This window comes from Acanthaster planci, linkage group LG15, assembly GCF_054643075.1.
Source record: "Acanthaster planci isolate LZ-2023a linkage group LG15, COTS_SCS, whole genome shotgun sequence".
Classification (NCBI taxonomy): domain Eukaryota; kingdom Metazoa; phylum Echinodermata; class Asteroidea; order Valvatida; family Acanthasteridae; genus Acanthaster; species Acanthaster planci.
In genome coordinates, this window is record NC_141791.1 from 149,744 (window position 1) to 176,384 (window position 26,641).

The 26,641-nt window shown below is 39.5% G+C and overlaps 2 protein-coding genes across 12 annotated transcripts in view; one reads left to right on the forward strand and one right to left on the reverse strand.

Moving 5' to 3' along the window:
- The first annotated feature begins 678 nt into the window (after positions 1-678).
- Positions 679-26,415, forward strand: LOC110974637 (bombesin receptor subtype-3-like). Of its 3 annotated transcripts, none has more exons than XM_087146284.1 (3): positions 679-2,223; positions 13,339-13,678; positions 26,278-26,415. In XM_087146284.1, the coding sequence occupies exons 1-2, from the start codon at positions 1,394-1,396 to the stop codon at positions 13,658-13,660; spliced, it is 1,152 nt and encodes a 383-aa protein (XP_087002410.1). In that variant the 5' UTR covers positions 679-1,393; the 3' UTR covers positions 13,661-13,678; positions 26,278-26,415. The 3 variants fall into 3 exon arrangements, with proteins under 3 accessions (XP_087002410.1, XP_022082132.1, XP_022082131.1); XM_022226440.2 differs by lacking the exon at positions 26,278-26,415 and adding an exon at positions 14,738-19,872; XM_022226439.2 differs by lacking the exon at positions 26,278-26,415 and having other exon boundaries at positions 13,339-19,872.
- The window catches only part of LOC110974416 (RING finger protein 17-like), a 77,971-nt gene continuing 60,104 nt past the window's right edge, over positions 8,775-26,641 (reverse strand). For 4 of the 9 annotated variants that reach the window (XR_015427798.1, XR_015427797.1, XR_002597581.2 and 1 more), the window contains one exon: positions 24,422-26,583. The gene's annotated coding sequence lies outside the window, so the exon portion shown is untranslated. Of the gene's footprint in view, positions 8,942-24,421; positions 26,584-26,641 lie in introns of those variants that run through there. The other 5 variants (XR_015427795.1, XR_015427794.1, XR_015427796.1 and 2 more) reach the window with 5 other exon arrangements.

A 26,641-nucleotide genomic window follows, 5' to 3' on the forward strand; every position in this document is an offset into this window, starting at 1 on the left:
CACATTTGCTTTCTCCTAAGGTAAATCAACATTAGCATATAAATAGAGTCAAGTTGTCAAACAGATTTGAAGCCTTTTGTTGACCGGCAATCACGGGTGTGTAAAATCCCAGAAATAGACATTTTTTCTTCTACTTCTAACCATCATGGGCAACGAACAAATGGATCCTCATGTAACAATTAAACATGGATGAAACAAGAGTACCCAAGAATCTCAGATGTTAAAGTCTATGGTGCTAACACCCCCTGGAATTGGTTTTGCGTGTAGGTCTGTGCTAAAGTGGTCCATTTCTGTGTCGCTCGCCGGTTGAATTAAAAAAAAATTACATTATTATTTTCCAGCCTTTTGTTTCATTACGAGGTGTTTGTGTCTTAGCTTTGTGTCATAAAAATAACTTTGAACCTCACCCCCATCAAACGAAACTTTTGAGCTCTTCTTTAATCATGATAAATAGCGGCATCTGTTGGCCATTCATTGTCATTTCGTTTTCCGTATCTTTTTGTTCGACTAGGACCGAACCAAGATCACCGAGTTTTCCTTTTATGCGATCAAATACAGCTTCACAAATGACAGCCCATTACCAAAATAATTCACATCGAAATGGTATTGCAGCGCCCCGGTGCACTAAGTGCAAACACTGCCCCCTTGCGACAAAGTCAAACTGATCGTGCCACTGCGCTGTTCGCCGTACGTGCCCAAGGTGCCGCAATAAAACCTTGCCCAATCTACGCAATGATTGTAGCCAGCTAGCCACCCAGCATACACCTGCTCATACAGCCAATCGCTCTTCACTTCGCAGTTCAGATAGTTCACAATTGCAGTGTTTCTTGCACTGTAAAGCTGTGAGCCTCGTTGCTAACACCCTGTCTTTTCTGTGCCACCGGTGCACGAGTACCGCTTCCCAACCTGGTACCTAGAAGGCAAGACTAGCTCTGTAATAACTTATAGGGAGGGAACAGCGTGATGCAAATCTATTGGAGGAGAAGCAAGCGGCAAGTAGACTCCAAACAGGATTAATGTATAATTGATATGACTTAAGAGCATGGTGACAAGCACTCAGTGACCATTGGATTTTGAAAGGTAAAAAAAAAATTGTATCGTGTATCGGTTCAGCGTTTCGGTGGGTTAGATCAGTAGCTGAACTTTACCTTGGCTACCAGAAAGTGAGATAACAGCTACGCACTATCGGAAAAAGCTGCATAAAAGTGATTCCAAATCCTCGTCTAGTTGGCCCTCTACTACAGAGGAATTCTTCAACATTACTTCAAGTGTAAAAAACATTTTATAGGAGAAAGTAAGCTGAATATTTGAACTATCCTGTGAATTGTTTGCTGCAGCTGTATTCCGCTGACGAACTTTTCAAGATCAATCTTTTTTCGGGCTACAAGACAAAATGGCTTCCCTGACAACGGCGTTGCCAAACGTTACCGGAAATTACACTGATGATTACCATTCACAAACTGTGGACGTCTATGAAATTGTTTCTATGGTATTCTTGATTTCTTTCGGTATGTTGGGTGTAATTGGTAACGGGATACTGGTATGTATTGTCCTTCTGAACCCTGATATGCGATCTGTTCCGAACATTCTCATCGCAAGCCTTGGTCTTGGTGACTTCTTTGTGGTAATTACTTCAGTACCTTTCAACTTAGTGTCTTACCTATACAACTCGTATCCGTTCAACTCTGCCGTCTGCAAGTTTTCTAGTGCCGTGCCTATCGTGTCTCACGGTGTGTCGGTCTTCACGCTTTCGGCGTTAAGCTACGATCGCTACATGGCTATCGTGCGACCCATGCAACGGCGACAATCTAACGCAGTGCGTCGAACCTACGCTGTGGCCATTTCAATCTGGGTAACATCTATCTTACTAGGCATTCCAACAACCATCCTTGCAAAGAGAGACCTTATTTACCCGAGTGGTGTCGAAGTAGCCATATGCAAAACTCTGCCTGTAAACATAACAGAGGAATACGGAGCGATTCCAACCGTCACGGCCAAGGTTCATGAGGCAGTAAGATGTTTAATCATGTTCGTTATACCTCTAGCTATCATCAGCATGTACTATATACTGATAGCCAAGCAACTCGCCCAGAGTTCTCGGACAATTCCTTGCGAAAACCACGGAGATTCCAGACAGCTTCGAGCCCGCAGACGACTCGCCCGAACAGTTCTGGTTCTGGTCGTGATATTTGCCATATGCTGGATACCTCACTTTATGTACAGGTGAGTCTTTTATTTGCCATTTAATAAGAAATGTTTTTATAATACTTACAACCTACGACGTAGATTATCGACTCTGCATCGTTTTAAATCACTACTAATTTAATTGATAAAAATTGAAATTTCGATCATAACTTGTTTGGTCACTGCCAAAGTCAAAGGTGAGAAATACGTGTTTGTTGAGTCCCCCGGGTGTTTTCGTTAAATAAATGGATAAAGTAACATTATTTCACTTTAGACTGAATATGGGCCTACTGTTTGGAGTTTTGTTTACATGCCTAGATACCAAAGAAAGTCTGTCTAATGCTTGTTTCTTAGATAAGAACTCATTAATAGAAAATTTGTGGAGGATATGGCAACAAACTGAAATATTCTTCTGGAGCACAAGCATACATGTACAGTTCAGAGTGTGTTGTCGTATATATACTTAACTTGTTTTCATCCAATTTCAGTTAAATTACCACTATATTGCTATTCTCTGGCTTATCCATGTCAAAAATAGAATGCAATTTCAAAATTATTTTACAGATTACGTAAACAATAAATCAGCGTTAACCGTGCACATACGTCATCAGTTAAAGGTGAAACTTTAGACCGTTTTAGACCGTTCATGCCCGTTTTCATCTGTCCCCATTATTCGTAAGATGACGTCTCGGAATTTCTTTCTCCCATTGTAGCTGTGATCTAGCTACTGTCCCTGAGGCCGAAATTCTTGTTCAATTAAGATGTCACCTGTTTTCTGTTACCTTCACAAGCAAATGCAATAAATCCCATTCAGATAATCTCGTTCGTGGGGTTGGACTCCATGGTTACGACTGCCTTTTTTATTTCTTTAATTTTGATTGAATATGCATTTAGAAAAAGATACGCTAGAATATATAGCATCAGAAAACATGCTACATGTTTCGTCCCCTGTCTTCCTCTCTGATCGAGATGTTTCCTGCCTCGTTTTGAAGTCACAACACCCTACCTTCTTCATAATGTCTCAATGCCGTCACACCTCTTGTTTGCCCGTATGTTATTGTATTTACCTTTTCCATCTCTTATTTCGTTCTTACGTCTACCAAGCGTTTGCAACACACTGCATCACAACCCAATTCTCGCCCGGCCAGTGGCTCGTTCCCTGCGGGACTGTAGTCTCTTGGTAGGGTCGCGGCAGCGTTCATGGCTTGTTTTCGCAATCAGGTCAAAAAACGGGTTTCTCAGTTGAAGCAGAACAAATGTGCTTCCCGAGTCTGGTGGACCCGAGTACATATTGCTGAGATGCTCAAACTAGTTTGATGTATTCGCTACGGGTCGCGATTTGAGAAGCGCCGATGTCTTCGTAAAAACGGTAAGAGCAACCATATGGGAGTTCTGTAAGGGTGTTTGCACTAAAATGTTTCGTTCGGTTTAGGGATGGATTTTGGTGGCAGACCGTGTTTCAGCAGCTGTACAAGCTAAAACATTACCAACAGCGTGTTAAAAGTGTATATTATGTGGAACTGATCGTGATTTGCAGTTGTGCATACATCCTGCTGGCTGTTTGCTCGGCTGGAAAATCTTTAAGTGTTCTGCACTGTCTAAAACGCTCAACGAACATGTACATGTACTGCAAAATGACTCACTTAGCTTTATAGTTGATGTGATGGGCTGAAGACTCTACTTCAGTATATATATATATGTTTGAGGTTTCCTGTAGGCATAGATGAGGAGCCCGAGAACCGATATAAACCTTCACTTTGTCGATCCGTTAGACTGCACTTCGTCGACTGCACTATGGCAGAACGTCCACTCAGGTATTTTCCACACAACTTATGCAAATAGTTGGCTCATGATCACGCCCTTTCGCCAGGCAGTGTAGGTCCTGTACTTCTTGACTCCGCCTGTATTTGCGTCCCTCTCGATCGGTGCAGCTTGTTTTATTGCATTGAAAATAAACTTATTTTCAAATGACGTTCGATGATTATATGACACAGGTTTCAGTGGAACTGTATTAAATTTGAAAGATTTATTTTTGAAGTCATGAAATTTCTCGCCGACGAAATTTGAGACTTCGAGCCGTGCAGCTCTTTCCATGCCACGCGAAAGAACTTAAATACCCAGAACAAGAAGTAATGTGATTGATCCTTTTTATTCCAAACTATCTGTCACAACCCTTAATAGTCCCCTATCCTCGAGAACCACTTTGCACCTATGCTAATTCTCAGTACAAATCACCGTCCGTTGCCACGCGCCAAGGCGCAAAGTTCGCTTGGAAGATGACACTCAGATTGATCAGAAAATAACTCAAATTTCCGATAACACAGCGAAGTGGTCAGCATTACTCATCAGCGTGTCTAAGGCAGAACGTTCACCCGCGTAGCCTGCCTCTAGTGGGCTATTGAACATTATACATTCCACGGATGGTTAGACTAGCATTTCGTGTCGATGGAGGCACTCTAGCGTGAAATTAATCTCTTGAAGTTCAGTTAGGTGGGATTTGACTGTCCACGGAGATTTTCCCTTGGGAAGTTTCCGTAAGTGTCGATTGAACTTTCTTTACTATATTAAGCGTCTAAGTAATTACACATTATCGTTGTCATTACCTTATCGCGCGGAACTTTTCATCATAATAAGAGTGCAGTAGTTTTCGTCGGACCTGTATTTTTATCAGAAACGTATCTTTTTGTCACCAGCATCGTTTGAATTGCCGTATAGTCGCCATCACCAATAACACCGCAGTCATGCCTTTAACCAGCATCATCAGAATTACTTAAGTTTCCTTAAATCGTTATCGCTATCTTCCTTGCCACGGATACTGCCAGCCAAAAAACAGCAACAGCAGCAGCAAAAATTAACACACCACCAGCAGCAACATGATGCAGATACACTGCAACTCATGGCGAATCCAGAACCAAATTTTCACGGAGTGGCCACCAATTTGGAATATTTTACGTAACACGTTAGGGCTTTTCTGATGGTTGAGGCTAATTCTGTTTACATGCTTTTAGAATTAAGGAATGGAAAGAAAATAGACCTAAAAATCGCCTTTCTGTCAGTATTTAAAACACAAAATGGGAGGATGGCAACCTTTGACCCTTCCTTGTATCCACCTTGCCAAAGCCATCATTGCTATAGCAACAGTAACATCAGCACCGTAAAGGCACACCTTCAGTATCCCCATCAACATTATAACTTTGGCCATCATATAGCTGTCAACACCCCCATCATCACCATCATCATCACCTCTCTCACCTATCGTCACTATGACTACCATCACAATTACTGATCTCTTTTGCAGACAACTTGGCAGTTGGCAGAAACATCAGCTCGGTTTCCTCCGGTTCAAAGGTCTGGTATAGGGTGTGATCTGTGACCAATATTCATTTCATTTTTATCTTTGCAAACTGGAGAAATGTTATTGCATTTCGTTAGAAAGCTCACCCCTTCTTGAAAATCCCCGGTGAGTTCATATCGAACTGTGTTTTGGACGTTCGCAGAGACAATTTGCATAGAGGACAAAATATGCACTGTATGTTGTTCACTATTTTCGAAGATAAAAGATATCTGTTTTCTATGAGACTACTTCACGGTACGTACACGCACAAAGCAATCGAGATAATGGACTCAGTAATTTCAGGAAGTTCATAATATGCAGTAAAGTGCAATACATTGACCTCCATCGGGAAAGTTCAGAAATTCGACCTTTTTGCTAGCGCCCATGACGCAGTGGTGAACTAGTTCAGAAACTGTACGTTCTACCGGATGGTTCTTGGGTGTTTTTCCATCAATCTTATAAGCATTCCCTACACAATGCCTCCTCAATTCATCCTCATGAATCAATCCTCACGTGTGTTTATGTGTCAGTCCATTTCCTCGAAGTCGCTTAACTGTTTTATTACGCCTAGTTTCCAGCTGTGCATGTGTAACTCGATAATCTTCCATAGTCACTAACTTCTCTTCCTGTCGATTCTTCTCACGCTTACATTAAAATACATTGAATCGATTACTTCTCACTGCACTCTTGAAAAAAAACTATTCCAGCGCCTAAATATCGATTATTATATCCCAAACAACACAATTTGTTTGCACACTTAGGTGGTAAAGGAAAACCCTGACGGTATAATAACTCCGACGTTTCACCTTTCGTTTGGCCAACCACATAAAACATATGACGCGTTTTTCTTGTATAAAATGTTTGAATTGACAAAGTTGTACTTTGTTTATTTTTGTTATTAATGCACATCTTTTTGATCTCGTCTGTTTCCTGGTTAAAGTTGGTGCACCCACAGAAAGGATGCTGTAGGTATTTTTTTTTAATGAATCTCAGTATGTAGCGGCTGCAACTTAGACCAATTGCGTCGGCCAAATCACGTGACCTACAGTGGGTATCAACCCCATAGCAACGTGTGTTTGAGTGTTGGTTACAAACAGCAAAGCCGGTTTATGGTATAGTTTTGGTAAATGATACTTAAACGAAACCCTTTGCTTAGACACCCATGTTTGTTGATATTGAATACCCACTTTAGGTCACGTGATTCAGTAGGCACAATCAGTCTATTCTGAATATGCCTTTTATTTTTTTTTAACTTCTTATCATCAAATCTGACTCACTGAGATGAGCACGTAGCAATGAAATTAACAGATTCATACAGTCTGAAATCAATTATGGATGTTATACAGATTGAGGTTTTTACGGCACAGTTTGTGTGTGTGTGTTTCCTCATGTTCATTTGAAATAAAAGTTGGAGGAACCGGGATGAACTGGATATTGGTTGTGGGTCTATTGCACTTGACAATTATTAAGTCACGCATGGAGTCACGTACGGACTTGAAGTTCTTCCCATTGAATTGACCAATTTTTCTTCCGAGTCGTGTCCCTGAATGTAGCGTTAGTATTAAACTATTTCAATCTCAGATTAAACATCTGACTCTCCTGCAGGGAAGTACGCTGCATTTACACTGTAAAAAACGGTGGTCAAAACAATGTTGTTAATGTTGGGCATTTGTTATTTGCCCAACCTTGGTTACAAGCTGTCACATTGTTGGTCAATTTTCCGTCACTGTTGGTCAAACATTGACCAAATATTGGGAAGAATTTGCTTGCCCAAAGGTTGCTAAGTTGATATTTTTTACCAACATTGGGCAAAATATCCTCCCAAAATTGACCAACCTTTTACAGTGTATGCTTCAACGTAATTTCTTCGTCATATAAAGGAATATCAATGATGCCGAATATTTGATATGCAATGCACGTCTTGTTACCTCCTTGCCTGCCCTTTGTACTGTTAACCAACCCTTCTGTTTTTCCCTTAATAAGATGATGTTCAGTAATGACATTGTCCAGGAAATGTAGCTCCTTCCTCCGTGCACTTAGTAATTCCAATTACACATCAGGATGAATTGCTTTCTTTGACGAGACGCGATTGCCCTAATTTGCCCTGTAGATTAAGGAAAGCCGGTTCCTTGAGAATGCGCCTCTGCCGACACATTCACAGCAGAGTCATTAGTGATGTTATTGATGATAATCATTGGCAGTTGCGGACTAGGTTAACTCTGAGTTCGACAGAAAAAGCTCATACCTTTACTGCAAGCCGCCAGAAAACTTCTTATTCGAATGAAACTTGTTTTTCGGCATGCACGTGGCATTTGTTTTAAACCAAAAGGTGTAAGAATGATGTAAACTGCTTGAATTATTTGTTGTTATTTAATTTTTGTTGTTATCACGTCAGTATCTGACATAACCTTCATCTGTTGTTACCGTCGTAAATATTAATGTCATTGTTATCAATCCATAATTCACATTGTGGATAATTAATCAGCAAGTAAAACGCGCAAAATGTTAACTGAGAAGCCACAGCAATGTGACTTCCCAACTCAATAAAAACTCTCTTTGTTAAATAAAATTAATAAAGACTCCTAATTCTCCACCTTTGACTTCAAATGAGTTGCCAAAGTACCATATTGATCAGAGAGTGTAGCCTGAAGGTCGTTTCTTCTTCATATCACGAACTTGTGGTTTCGTCCATCTCATCGTTCATCTCTTGCAAAATGCTCCTGAGAATTCCTCAAGCCATGCGTACCCTGGACAGGACGTAGTGCTTTCCAAGTCCAGCTTGTTGTTATAAAGGACCACCCGCAAATAGACACAATTCTCAAGGCACGCATTTCGAGACCCCAGCTTGAGCAAATCAAAATATTTTGACGAAGTCGCCCTCACGTCGAACTGAGGACTCGTTCAAAATTTTACAATTTGTTTGCAAATTATTTATTGTTTCTGTCATTTATTCTAATGGATCGAACATGCTCGTAGAAAAACATAATATACTTACATCAGGTCATACACAAACCTTGGAAGAAATACTGATATGCGTAGTTTATAATGTTCCAAAACATTCTGGGTTTCCTCAATCAATTTACAAAACAAACTGTGATTTTGAAATTCCTTCATGAAGTAAAACAGGGAAGCAAAGTCCCCTTTGAAAGCGATCGTTTGTTGCCAATACCATCTATGGTGGTTGTTTAAAGTGCATTTGCCATCGTCGTTTCATTTTCTTGTCGGGCTAAGAAGGTTTGTATGAGGATTATGGAGATGTAACTCACCTTTTTTTGGTCGCATCCACTTGAACTCTTCCGCCAGCTCTCATGTACATGTATATTTGGAGGCTTGTCGCTACTACTACTGGATCATTCTAGCGAATCTCTTGATCACGCACAGAGTTTCATCATACGCCAGACGGATTATTTCGTTTGGAGTTGACTGCAGTTCGTTGCGTTCGGTTGAAAAGAAGGTAGCATAGGAGATAGAAATAGTCTCTTGACGTTAATTGATTCTAACAGGGGATAGCACATGATACGTTGCAAAGTTTAAATCGGTATTTAACGGTTGAAGTGTTGTTTTCAGGGTTTGTCGCGAGTAGTTTAAATTTGGGAAATTCAAATGTCAAGATATAGTTATCAACAGAATAACTCATCTTGAGCAAGTGTGGTTGCTCACTGATTTACATGACCATTTGACTCTGTGCTTAATGGTTGATTTATCGACTAACTTTAATTTACATCAATCAACTATATTTCATTTTGAGGATTTAATATTCCATGTCCGCAGATTATTTTGTTCAAGTCCTATTCCTGCATCGAAAGGAAACTAGATGATGGCTAATGCAGTTTCGACAAAGTGTTTCTTTTGACGAGACTTTGTATTCTTTTGTACTTGCCGACATTTTTATGAAGCCTCTTCAATCATTCGTGTGCTACCAAGATGCCACCCCTTATAGTCCAGGTCAAAACTCATATGTGACGTTTTGCCTTGTTGTCATAATTATAACTTTTCCAAGGCGTAAATCAACAAACCACATGACATGGTAACCATGCATAACGCACTCTCAGCTTATTAATTGGGTAAGCTCTTTACTGATATTGATAAGGTTTTGTTGAAAAAATAAAAAAGCATGTCTTTCTTTCTTGTTTTTAAAGTCTCTTGAATGCTCAGCTTGCATGAAGTCAGGAGGAAGATAGGAGTTTCTGAATGTTCCAGAACGTGGACAGAAATAATATTTTGAGAGATATCTGCGATTGTTGACAGAATGATTGAATGGGGAGCGAGGATTGAACTAGTAAATTTATAATCAGTCTGTCCTGAAAACGTGCATGCTTAGAAAATGGTAAGGGGAAATGGGCAGGGATATGATCCCTTCATCTCCATTATTGAATTGGCATCAATCAAGAGATGGCGTTACATCAAGATGTAATGCTCCAGCTCAAGAATGAGAAGCCTTTGGCTGCATGTGATGTGAAGATGGCAATGTACTTTTCTACATCCCTGACCCCTTTTGCACCGTTGGTTTCCATGATCCTATCGGGGCTTCACATACCAATTAATTTTTGTTCTCTTCTTCCCGCGGCGGAATTTCCCCTCTAATTAGTCACTCGGGCTAACATGACAAAGTATTATTTGAATAGAGTAGTTGTGAGTATAATAAAACAACATAGAGTTCTTTCTTTGATCAATTTATCAAACCGTAATGATACCTTGCTTGTGCCATCAGATGATACACTGGCAGTATTCAAATATTTGCCGCTATTGTTTAAATTTGTTGACTTTCAGATCAAGTAATGTAGCAACTTCAACGGTGCATACATTTCCAGTCACTGTCAGCGAAGTGATTTAACCAATATACAAAGTTACATGACTGTAACCATTTATAGCCACTGTACTGAAGCGAAATTTCCTTTGGTTCCACGGTGTTGTTCCATTAAGCAGAGTATTTTTTTGCACTTAATTCCTCGTCAGAGCATTCCATCTTTTCTTTCCGGAAAAGTGCGTCTTCATTGAAGTGCAAAGGTTGTTAGTTCTCAGCTCTAACCATGTTGCCTTAGTGATACAAGTGTGTCCCTTCTGGCGGAGGCAGTCCGGAAGTACTGTAACCTCTCTCAGACACTCAATGCAGCACCATTTGATGATAAATTGAACGATGTCTCTTCTTTGACTATTTCACCAAGCATGCGTGCAACAAATGAAGATTAGGGACTAAGTGAGCCTTCTCCCTTTCCCAGCTCAGCTCCTGGTATCGATTCTAGAATGTCGAAAATTTGCCAATAAATGTAGCCTACGGGTCGCTTCAAAGAATCCCCATTAACCGTTAGTAAGGTTTATGTGCATACACCTGCAGGATGGCGAGAGGTAATGGATATTCTGTTTATACCTATCTAATCAGTGCTTTATTGTCCCTGCAGGAAGGATCAAGCTTAAGTAGAGTTTAATTAAAGCCGTATCTTAATCAACTGGCTGCGGCTTGGAATAACACACATCTATGCTCTAAGTAGTCGTATCCGTCATCTAGTGATTTCTGAAGGAAATTTCAGGCAGAACAAAAATCCATGCAGAACACATAATACCTGTATCATTTCCTAGTGTGTATGAAGTCAGTTTTTGGAGGAAGCTGTGGGATGCAACAGTGGCATTCTACTAGCTGCTCTTTCACCATCTAATGCAATAACGATAAGACAGTCGTGTTCTTGGATTCTATCAATCTTCAAGTGATACGCCAGGTCTAAAGCAATTGAATTGAAAAGTGTTTGTAGCACCCTGTGCAAGACGTTAACTATTGAGCTACGGCGTCAGTGTCGTGCTAGACTTGACTGAGGTCGTGCCATTTTTTGTGATTGGCTGGGGTTAACGTCGCGGACAAGAGTCTGCACTTCGCATTTAAAAAATCTTATAAAATGTGTAATTTTTTCTGTAAGTCACGTTACAGTCTGTTGCTTAGGACAGTAGGCAATTCTCCCTTGCAGGCTATCTGTATATCTAACAATTTCAGTCTTTAAGTAGTGTCGGCCTCGAGAATTTGGTGTTATAGATCAAGATAACGGAATTCTGTCGTGAATAAGGACACGTTTTATGGCTGTTGCATGTTATCTTGGTTAGTATCTATCTGAGTGAATATCTCCCAGAAGCTTTTCTACTTGCGCCTGTCTCTTTGCATTTTTCTGTTCTGCTCCAGTGATACTTCAACACGTCACTTTTTATCCTAATTTCATTTTTGTCATCCTCAGCAATAAGCAGAATTAGACCACGTAGATAGGCAAACCTAAGGCCATATTCATCGTCAGTCTGTGCAGCTATAGGAGAACCATCAACCATGTCGGGATATAGCAACATCAAGGGACCCGAGCAGAGCTTGAATATGAACACTAAGACAAAAATCAATAACCATAGCTTGTTAAACTCACGAGCTTCAGGCAATGGAAGGCCACTTTTTCAAAGTCTTCCTTTTTTTCATATTTAGGACATACTTCATGGTGAGCTTGCAAAGACAGCCCCAACATCGTCCCGGATGCCGATTGCTTTGAAGTCTAATGCTCGTCTCTTATTTTATCACTGTCAGTTAAGAATTTGAGATCTGGTCTAATGGGAATGGGGAGAAAGGTAATTAGATTAGGAACCTGGATGCACCCTGTCAGTTCTCCTTGAGAAAATAAATGTCTCACTCTTCTCGGTTCATCAGGCACGGTGTAGTCGAGAGGAACACTTAAGATCCCTTTTTGGACATTCTGTAATAAAAGTCCAGTCAATAACAATTTATCATTTGCTGTCACCTCACTGTTTTGTTTAAAATTCGTCGGCATTGTTGTCCAAAGCGTTGGCAACTTTTCATCTCGACGATATCTTATAGAGACGGTGCTTTAAAATTGTCTCACAAAAAGTTGTACATTCAGAAATGACCAGTTTGTTTTACAAATGAAGTACTCTTTATATCGTCCGTTTCTTGTCTTCAGGAGAGGTGCACCGGCAAAAATGGTCTTCGCCTTTAGGCAACAGTTGATCGGAACATAGAGCAAGGGCCCATGATCAGAATAAAAAGTAGGCCCCTTCAAATATTTTCCGAGTCCCGCCTTGATTGCACTGGCTATTCACATTTCATCCAATGGTTTTCCCAGGGGTTCAGTGCCATTCGTATTAGTCAGCCCTATCTATGGCTTCCACCAGAGAATAAACTTCATAGAAGCCTCATTACAGCTCTGTTAAGTTTATGCTCCAATATTTTAATATCTTTTGATCAATTTCTTTCACCTTTTGAGAGAAGTCAAATGGAGTGCACGATCTGCCACAATTGATTTGCCGCATTAATGGATTGTAATTGCTAGATTTACGTCGGTTTAGATCTTTAATATGCTTGAGCGGTAGGTTAAGGATAGAACGCAATAGTTGATATGGAATATGAGCTGAAAGACTGAAGAAGACTCAAACTGGATAAAAAAGAGTTCACTCGTATCTTCAACAGCTGTGATGAATTTTTATTTCTGTGGGCCGCTTGGTATCACTGGAAATGTGCATGGTCTTGGAAATATATTATTTCGTAGAATTCGTGCATTTTCCATTTTCATATTTCGGCTTGTGAGCAAGATTTTACACAGAGTAATCAGCGCAGACCGATGTGTGCCTTTTTTGCTATCATCCATAGCTTGTTTTTGTTTGTACGTAGATAACTGTTTATCAGTTTTATTCTTTTTCATCTTTTTGTTTATTATCTGTGCATTCTGAAAGAAACGAGAAAAGACTGCAAACTTCTTTAAATTTGCTTCGTTCTAGAAATGTGCAATCTTTTTACCTAACTGTATCATCTTTTTCCCGCTATTTTTTCTTCTTGTCTCCAGGCTCTGGTTTAATTTTAGCTTCTCACTGGAGGTCTTCAGTTCGACTGGAATGTTCATCCTTCAAATTGTCTCCGTTCTCATGGTGTACGCAAATTCTTGCATTAACCCAATCGCCCTCTGCTTTCTAAGCAAGACTTACCGACGATACTTCGCTCGCTATCTTTGCTGTCAGCGTAACCGCAAGCTGTCTCATGTCCGAGCTACGCGGATGAATATGTACCCGATGTCACCAGGCACACCCACTAGCACAATCTACAACAAGCGGTCAGTAGACGGGTCGCTACGAGGCTCTTCAGTGGAAACAAGAGCATGTACAGTGTGAAATAACATGGAAGATAAAGTGAGTGTTTACCCGACGCAAATTCAGTATCGAAATGCAATCCTGAGTTAGATACAAGAAAAAGAAGGGTTGTTTAAATTTTACTGATGTACAGTTCACCGGGTGAAATTTAAAAACAACTGCGTAATAGGAAGGCAGGCAGTTATTAGAACGAGATGAAATACAGATGGTTTCCTGCTCCATTGTTTTATTCTTGAATTCCAAAGGGGGGAGGGGGCGGAGACTAGTCTCAACATGGAAGCACTTTGTTTACTAGCCCTACTGCTTACCATGAAAGAGATGTTTACCACGAAATACCTTATTTAAGGGCGATGCGTACGGGTTTTTATTGCCGCGGGTCACTTTTTTGGCCAGAGTTTGTGGAATGAGTAATTTGTGCTCGTATGGTGGTTACAATTGCCTGCAGTGTGTAATTAATTGCTGGAAGACTGCACATACCTTGTGATCATGCAGTTGACTGACTGTATCCGCCGCATAATTACCAGAGGTACATCCCAGTGTACTTGATATACAGTACGTCTTGTTACATTCTCGTTATATGGGCTTGCAGCTTGGAAAAACGGAGTTTTGAACGGAAGACCCATGTGTTCATATACTTTAAGGAGTATAGATGAAAGAACACTATTTGCTATCAATAATTCGAATACCAGCAAGTAAAATAAAGGCTTGTGGAAAACTCATTCACAGCATAAACTGTTTTGCTAATTAGTGTTGAATGAACAATCAGGGCAACTGATGCAGATACCAAGGGTGTTACTGAAATCAAAACAATCAGTCCGAATAGAAATGTTTGAAAATGTGTGTTCACAAAACGCCCATAAACGGAAGAACAGTCACTGCATAGCACACAGAAGTAACTGTTTATCGCGTGTGTTCTTGTACGTACGGTGCTAGGTTCAAATCAAGTTCTGAAAATATACCAAATACGCTGTTAAATCACTTTAGTAGCTAGTAAGTAAGATGACTTTGTATTTGGCGTGGACTGCATGGCACGTCTCACGTCTGGTCTAGTCGAAGAAAAACAACCTGAAGTCCTTGGTCACGTTTGTGTCATTACAGTTGGTATGTTCAAGGACTCTATCGATCGCACTGAGTCGCTCTCAGACAGCAAACCCTCAACGTGTCAGATCTTCAAGGACAACCTGTTACTGAGTTGATTTAATAAAATTTCCTACGTCGAAGTATTGTTTTATAGACAGCTATCTGCTAGGGGACGCATGCGTTTTTCAATTGAAGGTAATTGCAGCACGAGACGAATGCAGCATATCATGACAGTTCTGAAGAGGTACCATCGGGAGAAATAATCTAATCTTCTGAAGAAGGTTAGAACAGGAATTACACTCGAGTGCCTATAATTTTTACGTTTTGTTCCCGAAGGAGAAAATCTATCAAATTATCGCTTTGAATGTCTTAGTGTCTGCACTAATACATGTACATGTAATAGTTGTATTTACGAGTTTGGCTGATTTCGGCTCGGGAGAAAATTCCTGTGTTCGTGCTGTGCACGTCTGTCGGTGTTATTAGATTTAGTTCACTGTTTGATAATTGTGAAATCGTTAACAAATATACTATTATACCTTTTGCGTCAGTTGTGAGTCAAGTGTTGTGAAAACAAGTTGGAGGAACATTCCTCGTCCGTGTACCCGTGGACATCATTAATGATCTATCCATGCTATATATAGACATTTCAGGGAAATCAAACTTTTAGTGATGATGTATCTTTGAATTTGGAAATGAAAAACGAAAAACATCACTTGCGATCAAAGGATAAAATGATGGTTTAGACTTTCAAATTTGATATAACATTGAAGCTTGTGTCTGATTCGATGTTTAGCAAAAGTAGTAGTGACAAGTATTTGAAAACTACTTTGTGGATGTTAAATAAATGCATGCATAACTGTAATCCGAGAGGGTATGACAGATAATAGCTTACACATTTCTCAAATTCATTTACACCACAATGGCCTGTGTACTGTATTATAAAATCAACAAGAAGATATATACTTGTCTAATTTAATGCTTTCGGTAAACAGTGGAAATATGGTATATTATCTGAAATAAGAAGCCGATTGCATACCACTTAATCAAGTACTATATATTTTGATGAAGTCGTGTGAGAATTACTGGGATATTTCTGTAAATTTGAGCTCAAATTCCGGAAAATAATTATTGTTTCTATTTGTTCTGAGTTGGTTTCGTCGTTTACATCGTTTGCATGCTATCCTTCTGTGGCGTTGTGTACCGGATTAACTTTGTAAAGACGTAAAGTCTAACAGCTATTTCTATCTGCATGAAATACAGTACAGTATACTGTTGTAAAAATAGTTTAAAATACACTTTTGTAAAGGTTGAGACATTACATTTCAGGGAGAAAATCAATTTACTGTTAACAGGACACCAAGGCGCCAGGGAAAAGGTTAGGGGGAGAAATAACAGATGGCAAAGAAACTATGTTGGGTTTTTATTGAAAGAGATAAAAAATTGACGGGAAGCGTGTCAGTTGTACAAATAATTTCAAAAACTGAATTGTTTTACTAAAATTTTTGATTTATTTTTATTGTTTCCAGACACAGACATATATTTAATAATTTGTTTGCGAACAAACCGAAGCTGCCTTTTTAATTTTATTAACTTTGATGCTTGAAAATCAAAGAGGATTTAGGTGCTACTCATTTCTGTAAAACGTTTGTAACATTACGGGCCTTGAGTAGAGGGTCCATGGTAACATTTCGTGGGTTCATAACGTAAAGTGCTTTACCTTCTTTTAAAAACAGTGTCAACAGAGTTTGAAAATCGCCTTAAACAGAGCAGCAAACTGAGAAAACAACTAAAGTTCTCCTGTGAACACGACCTGCCAACACAGTTGGCCCAATTCATGTTAAATCGTAATTTGAAGAGGATATGGAGCGGAAGAGGGGCTCAGTTTATTTTGTAATGTGTTTGGGCAGGTGCCGTTGCTATAAGGGAATTGAGTACCTTGTCTGTCCCCCCCCCCGAGTTCTCAACACATGCACCTAACGTGCCAATCCACACACTTTCTTTAATACCTTTTCCATAAAGCTGACAGTGGGATTTTTCAGTTGCTAGGTTGCAATAACTACCGACATTAAAACAGTTGTCGTTTTTCCCATTCCTAAAAATCTTCAATACGCTCAATCGCCGTAATCAGATGGAGGAGGGAACTGTTTACGAGTTTTGCCTTGAATATAAAATACGGTTATAATGCTCAACATGCACGCTACCGTTAGTTTTCTGCTAAGTCTCTCCAAATAGAAGCAGCTGCAGAGTGGCTATCAAGAAAACAGAGAAAGGGAATTCTAGCAACACTTGCAATCGCGTGTCAGTAATGCAAAAATAGATTAGACTATTCTGATCGGTACTTTGAGCAGAGATAAAGTGTGACGAGTCAGATTGAAAAACTATAGTTAACAAACAAGGTGAAATAGTGCGGTGACGTCTTGGAAGAGGTGTCCTAAGGTGTTCAGTTGTGTGCCTGACAACGGTACTGGGTGTCTCTGTTTTGGCTTTGCATTTTATTTTCCAAAGGGATTAGTAATCGTTTGGGGCGTGAGAGTAGTGTCTGGGATGGAAAAGCTGTCTTGAAATCCCAATCCCAAGTTTAGCATTAATCATTTTAAACAACGATAGACCCCACTTTTACTTTACTTTATCCTTGATCAATGCCGTTGAAACATTGGAGCCGTCTTGAAAACAATTCCATCTTGTTTGTGTCATTCAGCAAGCGTCGCCAGAAAGGCCCGATCAATCTTGTGAGATTTAAGCTCGCATCCCATATCTCGTTACCTTCCATTAACCTGATCATTTTCTCGTTCCTTTGAGACTCTGTCTCCTTAAGACGTTCAATTTTGAATGGATGATATCTATATCACTGCACGACCTGTCATTCTCATAATACTTAAGATTTCGTTTATCTCATCTTTGCATCTTATCGAAGTTAAAGGATTTCAGAGCTGGGAATTCTGAGGTTCAATTGAATATTGTGAAGCGGACTCGAATTTCTAAATTCAGGCAAAATGTTAAACTAAAATCATGTTTCTGGTGAAGATGTTCTAAACTATTACTTTATGAAATTTGCATATTAATGAAAAGAAAACGGGGAATAATTGTGTTTTCCTTTCGCATATCCTTTGTAACATTCAAACAGTAATCGGCCTTCAAAAACTGTCTCTCGAAATAAACGAATTTCGAATATTACTTTTGGTTGAAATGTGGTGGAACGTCATGACAATATGACACATGAGTGACAGCGTGAAGATTAAAGAGAAAAGGAATTTGGAAGAGGGGGTTGGGGAGAAAGTGATGAATGAACGAAACGACGAAATGCATGCAGTACGAATTTCAATTTAGAATGTTGGAGGATGGGTAACGCTACGCCTGAAAGGTCGCTACTTTGGCCATAAAAAAACCTTTATTTCGTATAGTGTGAAATGATCTTCTGCAGTCGATGGTGTGTAATCTACTTATTGAGGTAAAATGAAAATGCTCTTGCCTCCAAAATAATACATCACATTGTAAAGTTTGGTTGAGGGAGTGAGAAAGGCAAGAAAGAACTAACCAATTAGTCAGGAGAGAACTTGTGGCGATCGGTTGTGTTCCTTGAAATAATTTGAGAGAAGGCTGCATGGATAAAAGATACAAGGATTTGAAAGTGGAAGCGATTGCCATATATTGTGACGGCTGTACGCTTAAAATGGATGAATATTGTCATATGGATTGAATAGTCCTGATGGGTTTTGCCATTACACATTTGGTTTATAATTCTTTGGTCTATAATTCGTTCGCACCTTTAAATTTAAACCTCTCAAACTCATTCACAAAAACAGCAACTGTAGGGATGAATTAAACAAACAAACAAACAAACAAACAACCCAACAAACACCCCAACAACAAACAACCCAATATACAAACAAACAACCCCAACACCCCAACAAACAAACAAACAAAACCCCCCCAAAACCCAACAAACATGCACCCCAACACCCCAACAAACAACCCCCCCAAACAACCCAACAAACAAACAAAAAACAAACAAACAACCCAACACCCCAACAAACAAACAGTCTTTGCATGGGCCATGTTCCCCGTGCGTCTGAACAATATTATGAATAGTGATATTGTGTCTGTCATTTCGGTATTTATTGGGGAGCGGGGCAACAAAGGACAAATGACCAAACTGCTGCGTATTTTCATAAATATTTTGTTTCAAAACTATTTGCTTTCTTTCTTTTTTCCTGATTCCCCAGCATCAACTTGAAATCGATGCTAATGAAGTATTCATTGTCTTCATCAATCATAAGAAAGCGAACACGTGCATTCTTCTTCCTTGAACTAAAATGTTGGGTAAATGTTGAAAAAAGTCACTTAGTGGAGGATATGAATAACCATGCACTTCCCCCATCGGTAAAATAAATTCGGACGGAGGAAAAATCCATCGGTGTGTCTCGGGAAATACGTTGCTTTCAAATCAGTGGAAAATTAAGATCAGGAAACTACAACTACATGTATATCAAGTAAATGTGAAAACTGTGAACTATTGTTTTGCTCTTTTCTTGGCTTCTGTTCAACCCTAAACGCAGTTCATGGAAGCTTCAGATTAGAGCGTATCTTGATAAAGACATAGTCAAACCGATAATGTTAATGACGGGCAGAATAGCTTATTATTTAGATTGGCGTTCCTGAGCAGCTGGGCTCACTTTCATGGTGATATGTGTTACAGAGACAGGCAGAGTGGTAATTGAGACGTTAGTTGTTCATTCAAGGGAGAGAGTAGCATAATTTTGAGGATTAACAGAAAAATACTTTTAACTCACACACATTTATCCGAAAGTTGTCGTTTTGAGGGTATAACCCATCTAGCAACAAGGTGATGTTTTGTGACAAACAGTTGATTTACTTTGTGTTATTAACTGCAACAGACTTTTAAAAACAACCTTCTTTATTAAGAAGCCAGTGATTCGGACCAGATTCAAATATAAATTTGTCTCGCTTTGTGGTCAGTAGAGTAATTCCATTAGTTACCATGGCATTGGTTGCCTACTGAACTTGTTCATTTCAGACAAACTATTAAATCTTGATCAATGTTTGCATAATTTTCGAAGCTTGTAATTACACCATCAACAATGATAGAGACGGATATACCGATGAAATAAATTTTTAAAAAGCCTTTAAACTGAGGAAAACGTTTACGTGAGTTAGTTTTTTCGGACATTTTGGAGGATTGACGGGAGGCGTGTTAATTGAAAATACTGGGAACTTTCACAAAGCGAAGAAAGGTCAAGATGGCCTACTACACTTTTAAGTAAATATCTTAATGTCAACTCTCATGTTTGAACATCTTCATGTTCATCGGAGGACATGAAGGGGGTGTATTTGTATATTCGTTACAGAGTGGATCCCTTTCAAATTACATTAAATTAAACCGTTTAAACGTGCCCTGTACCAAGGCAATAATATTTCTCGATGTTCACGTAGTCACCAATCAATTTTCCACGTGTCCAAGAATAGTTGAACACCTTTTGACAATTCAATTGGTATATCTTTTCATTAGCTCTCTAACGCAAGAATTACGTGGGCAATCGTTTTGATGAGGCTCCCAGTCCTTAAGCATCAGACAATGACACAACACGTTGTTGTGCATTTTCCTGGAGTACACGAGGGATCGTGCCTTACCTTACTACCCAAACAAAACGCACACGTATGCAAACAACGCGTGACGTCATTGTAGGTCTGTTGGAGACGTTTTTGGCATTTAAATAATAAATAGCAGGTGTTTTGACACAATTAATAGGGCTTTTGAAACGCATGCATGTGTATCAATACAGGGCGTCCTACTGGAAACAAGTCACTGTCCCATTGTTGGGGAAAAGCTCTTGATGCACTTTTATGTGCACCCAAGCGTGTGTTCATCTGTCCGTTGAGGCATACATATAACATGCGTTTCCATCTACATGTACATGTAGTACACGTAGTGTACGTACAATCATGTTTAACGGTACATGCATTCCTAAAGCTTCACTGGATGCTAGACGATTCTGATGTCCATTTGGTTGTCCATTGGCCGAGCAGCTAAAGGCGAACCAGTTCCAGTTATTTATCCTGTGTAAAACAGCTGTCCTATCTGAGGATGTTTTCCATCGTTGACTGTGGCATGCATTGCTGATTTGACCTTGCGTGAGCCCACACGTTTTCATGATGTAAGACCGAAAATTGTCAGTTAAAAGTTACATGTACTTGTTCATAATTACACCGGATACTAGTCCTCTACTTTGATTCCTCTATCGAGGACTGGAACGAAACCTATCTGCATTGTTGACAGTCCTGAACTGCCGTCGTATTTGAAGTGGTATCTGTGCTTGAAAAGTGCAGCTCTGATTTTAGCAGGGGACATTATAAATTTCATGACAAATATCAATTTGTGGCTCATTCGATGTACATCCACAATGTCTTTAATATTCAGAGGACTGTTTCATAATTATAGGAAACTTAAAACTTAAAAGCGCACAAGAAGTTAGCCTTGAATTTTTAAATTAAAAATTTGGTAAAAAATTTATTTTCGTCAACCTCGATAATGCGTTTCCATTAGATTCTTATGCACTTTGGATGCAGTACACTGAAAAAAATACCATTTTAATAACTTTTCCCCAAATTAAAACATTCTGCTAGGGGTAAGCCTGGCACTTTAAAATTTGGAAAAAAACAACTTTTGTTCAATCAATCCAAAAATGCATTTAAATACGATTCTAACACATTTTGGTAATTTGGGCTGCGATGTATCGAAGAAATAGCAAATTCAAAAATTTTCCTAGATTTTTAAACACTGCAAGGGATTAGTGAGACCTGAAATGTGGTAAGAATGCCTTTTGTCCATTCGCTCTAAAATTTTGTTTCAATCCGAGTCTAATACGTTTTTATACTTTGGATGCATTATATTGGAGAAATACCATTTTTATTAGAGCTTCTAACAGAAAAGTGCAACGGGCTTGTATGCCTTGTATGCTTATCAAGATTTGGTCAAAAATGGCTTTTGTCCAATCACCTAAACACATTTTTTATTCTAATAATTATGCTCTAATAATTTGATGCGTCAAACTGAGAAGTTAGCATTTTAAATATTTCCTTTAAGATTACAAAAATGCAAGGGGTTAGCCTTGCATTTTAACATTTGGCAAAAAATTAAGTTTAGGTAAATCACCTTCAAGTGCAGTGAGAGTCTGATTCTAATATGTTCTTATCCTTTGGATCCATGCGTTAAACTGAATACATAACTTTTTTTTTAATTCCACAAATTTAAAAACCTGCTAGTCTGGTTATACCCTTGCACTTTGCAAATTAACATTCGGTCAAAAAGTAATTTTTTTTCAAGCACCTCAAATGCATTTTAATCCGATTCTAACATGTCATTATTCTTCAGATGCGTTGCAGTGAAGATATAGCATTAAAAATTATCTCAAGGGGTTCGACTTGTACTTTTATTTTATTTGTAACTTTCGCCTAGTCACCCCCGAAATGCATTTTCATGCAACAGGTTTTTATACTCTGGATGCCTTGCACTGAAAAATAGTATTTTTAAAAATATCCTCAAAATAAAAACTGCAAGGGGTTAGTCTTACATTTTTTTAAAATTTGGCTACAATTAACTTCCGTCTAATCACCAACAAAACTGAATCTTTACATCAAGAGAGCAACTACGTACTCTATTTATACGTACTCTGGCCAGCTCATGATCAATAAAAGTGCCCCCAAAGTATCTTTTGAAAAAGGAGATTGTTTGGCCCCCAAAATGGTGAGACTGTGTAAATCGCTGCCAGGATGAACTCCCTGGGTCTTTGAGCTTTCATATGAGAGCAGAATGGCTAAAACTACGGTTGAAAATGGTCGTAAGTGCCCGAGAAAGTTGAGGGTTGCCACTTGAAAAATGGCTGCAATCGGACTTCGGAAAAATCACTTTTCGGGTGGTGATTTTGTTTTGTGGGAGTAATTAAAAATGTAATTGGTTAACCACAAAAAATTGAAAAGAAATTGAAAGATTAGGGACTAGACAATAGTTTCATTTGTGTTTCTGAAATCTCAGGGATTTTGGTATGCATGTTGGATGGCCCTGAACAGTTCTGATTTTACACTGTTTTCAATGGGGCTTGAATTAGTTGACTGTACCCATAGAGCCCAGCCATCAAAAGACGCATGCGCGCTGACTTTACTACGTGACACTTTCTGCTGATCGTTTCGTAATATTTTATACGAATATTTATATATTACTTCTGCAGGTTTCTAAGTAGGAAGAGCGTGTTGGCCTAGTGGATAGGCACTCTGACGCTCGTGCGTGATGTCGTGGGTTCGAATCTCGCAATGGGAAAGGAGGGCCTTTTACTTCTTTTTTATTTGTATTTACGCCGGTAAAAAAGAGTAAAATTCTATTTTATTTTATTTTATCTAGTTAACCTAGACGACCACCACGGTACACCGACCTGTCACGGGTTTCTGTCCTAGGCGGGACTCGAACCCGCGGCCTGCGGTTCTGGAGGCGACACTTCTATCGCTGCGCCACTTTGGGTCCCCAATAGAGAAACACTTTTTCATATATTTATCTATAAGATTTACCTGAAGGGTCGAAAATAAAAGCAGCAGCTGGGATCGAACCCGGGTCGCAGGAACAGAAGTTCAGAGCCTTACCGCCCGGTCCCCATCACTTTCCAATTGGGGCTGGACACTCTCAGTGTAATCATCATTCGGACGTTATTAAATACAACTTACCAAACATGAAAGCCCCTTGGCCTGGATTCGAATCTATAAACTATGGAACAGAGCATCTGTATCTTCTACCAAGAAGCTACAATGTAACACTTTGCTGGAGTAGACGTTGGCGGCGCTAGGTCCAACTGGAACTGACGATCAGTAGCTTTGAGATGGGGTAGTTGTGCAGCTGTACCGACTCCTTCACTATATTCATATGCTTGTATAAAAATCTGTTTATTTCAACTAAGTTTAGATGGAACAGGAGGATCCACCATGCACCAACACCTTGGAATTCGTGCTTCAGTGTTTAAGGTAAAGGCGCAATTTATACTTAAAAATAAAAGTTCTTTTGATGGTCAGCCAAGTTTGAACCTACAATTTCCAATAAGGGCGTAAATACGTTTCGATGAGGGTAGAATGAAGGGGTGATGAATGAGGAGGGTTTCTGAAGTAGTTTGCTGTCATTGAAGACTTATAAACTCGCGACGCGTCATTCCTAAAAGGCACGTCAATACTGTGTTGACACGTACAGTACATCCGCGTGCTTTTTGGAGACCATGTGAAATAAGCTAAAGATGCAACGTTGAGCTTCGAGTTCGACAGTTCCTGATCGAATGGTCCATGGAGCATCATGTCAGATCCACCTTTCACTTCAGTGGGAGATCCAACTATTACCTATGTCAGTCACGTGCAAGGCCGTGATGACGCGACGGATGCAGGATGCTATCGGACCTGCCACGCGGCACTTGGACGTGTTTAAATCTCTCGCAAGGAACACGTGCCATCCCCTTGAGAAATTTTAGAAATCTCTCCACTTGTTGTTTCCTCTTATTTGCTGAATTAAGAGCTGGTAATTGGTTTCCTTTATGCTGCATGCACGGGAAATGCAAAATAGAAGATAGACCTAGAATTTGAATTGCGCTGTGCAGGTTGCTTACTGTGACTACTTCGTCATGAATGAGTACAAAAAGTCGAAAATATTGAACAAGGTTTCAAATAACTGCGAAAAATTTACTTTTTATTCGGTAAAAAACTAGATTGTTCATATTCATTTTTCACAAGTTGCATCCAAATGACGATATAACCTACACGATAAGGTCGCGTCCTCCCAAGGCATAAAATAATCTCTGATATTTAGTTGCTGTCTTAGATTATAAGACCAAATAATTTATTCACATAAACAGAAGTATAAATTTACACCATGCGGCATTCATGTAGTAATTATTATTAGCAATCCCATCAAAATGCCTTCATTTTGCTACTCAGTAAAAACTTATAAATGGAGAGGTACTGCCTAAAAATGACACGTGCTCACCCTTCTTCGACCTCAATACCACTTTTATCTTTCTCGTTTCAAAATATCAGCAAACTTGATATCCCCGATCCCATTCTAATTACTTCCAAGGTTCCCTGCCAAATTTTCCGTCTCGAAAAATTGCTTCCATATTAGTTGTTAAATGTAGCGTAAGCTGAATACGAGGAACGGACCAGTCATGTTTCAGTATAAAAATGCCCTTGTCCTCCATGGAAACGAAAGGAAACTGAATAGAGTGTAAATAAAAGGCTACTACCAAATCTCTCTCCAAATTGAATGCCGCCTCAGAAGAGACACAGCCTAGTTATAATATATTGCTATGGTAACAGGCTTTTTAGAAACGTCGTGGTGGCGACAGCATGCTTCGTCGATGTAGGCTTTTTGTGTATCTGCATTTTTGCAATTCGTTTTTTCTTTTTTTTTGTGCCGAGTTTACTTCTCGCTGTTTGCTTGTCCGTTTCCTGCTGTAGAATTTTCGGAGATGTTTGTCATCTCTTTTATTTCTCGCCTGCGCTCTAAATGCTCTAACCTGATTTGTTTTTTTTTTTTACTTGAAACTTGCTCGAACTGATAAAACAGCGGTTCAAGTGAATGTTATTGAGAAACTAAACCATCATATAGTAAAAGGGTTTAATATTACAGGCATCTTAACTCAACCAATGAACAAAAGACAGAACTCATGTCTAAACATTCTCCCATGAACTCAATTGATTTTCAATGTATTATACCAGATAATCATATTACAAAAAATGGCCACGTAATCTCTGAGTGCTAAAAAACCGGCCGGTAACATTTCCTTATAAAATAGATTTAAATAAATGCACATTCACACACGCTTATTCACCAAGTTGTACTGCACGGGATACAAATTCACAAGCCTAGTCGAATAACACGGTCTGCTTGCAGCCAAGCTTCATGTGAGCTTAGATATCGATTGAAACCACACAGTCAGATTAAGTAGTCCTCAGTGTACTGGGGAAAAAAGAATTCCAGGGGTGCATGGGTCAACTCAAACAACTGTGGACGTGGACCGTTTACCGAAATCCTTTCCCCAAAGTATAAAATGAATTGTTCACATCGTAAATATAAAATACAGAGTGGCTACCTTACGGAGATTGCAGCGCGGGTTCAGTCGGTCAGAGACTGCCGTGTTATGTTGATAGTTCCTCCGCGACGGTGCGGATCAGTGGCCAGTAAAAATCTTGATGGAAAAGTTCTGAGTGATATGAGGACATATGGCGCTGAGAGGAGAAAGACTTGGCGTTAAGGCTTATTCACACGGGACAGAAAGTGGCGGCCAGTAGGGTGAACCCTGGAATAATAAACGTGCAAATATCAAATGTACAGTTTCAACCTTCTCGTTCAAATTATGCCATGTGCCTTTTGTATGTTACATTTGATTATTCCAACGATTTTTGAGGCTAATCGGTGTGATCGGCAATTTAATATAGAGACTGATGATTTTAAAAATAAAAATCTGGCCATTTTAATCGATATGACCTGACTCTGTAACCAATCTTCCCCTCATTAGGAATCCTCGATGGGACTGGTTGAAAAACATCAGAATCGATCTCCGCGTGCCATGCATTATCCATTTGGATCGTTCCGGCGGCACTCTTCGTCTGCCATGGCATTAACTCACGGGTGAATAGCCTCTGGCAAGCAGTGCATATCTTCACGGAGGCTGGTCCGTCACACCTTCCAGGTACCTTGTCCTTGAATTGCTGGTATATAACTGCAACTGCCGGTATACATCGTTCTCCTATGCCTGTCATTATGAATTGAAACCGACACGTTTTCCAACGAGCTTTCTGCTCCAGTAACTCCAAGAAATTGACTGAAAATAATGAAGGCATACGTTCGAATGAGATTAATTACCGAAATCGTTACTGTGG

Excerpts from the sequence above, each read along its gene's own strand:
- LOC110974637 (XM_087146284.1), top strand. The coding sequence starts at position 1,394 with ATGGCTTCCCTGACAACGGCGTTGCCAAACGTTACCGGAAATTACACT. Across the intron at positions 2,224-13,338 it reads ATACCTCACTTTATGTACAG|GCTCTGGTTTAATTTTAGCT; the intron begins GTGAGTCTTTTA and ends TCTTGTCTCCAG.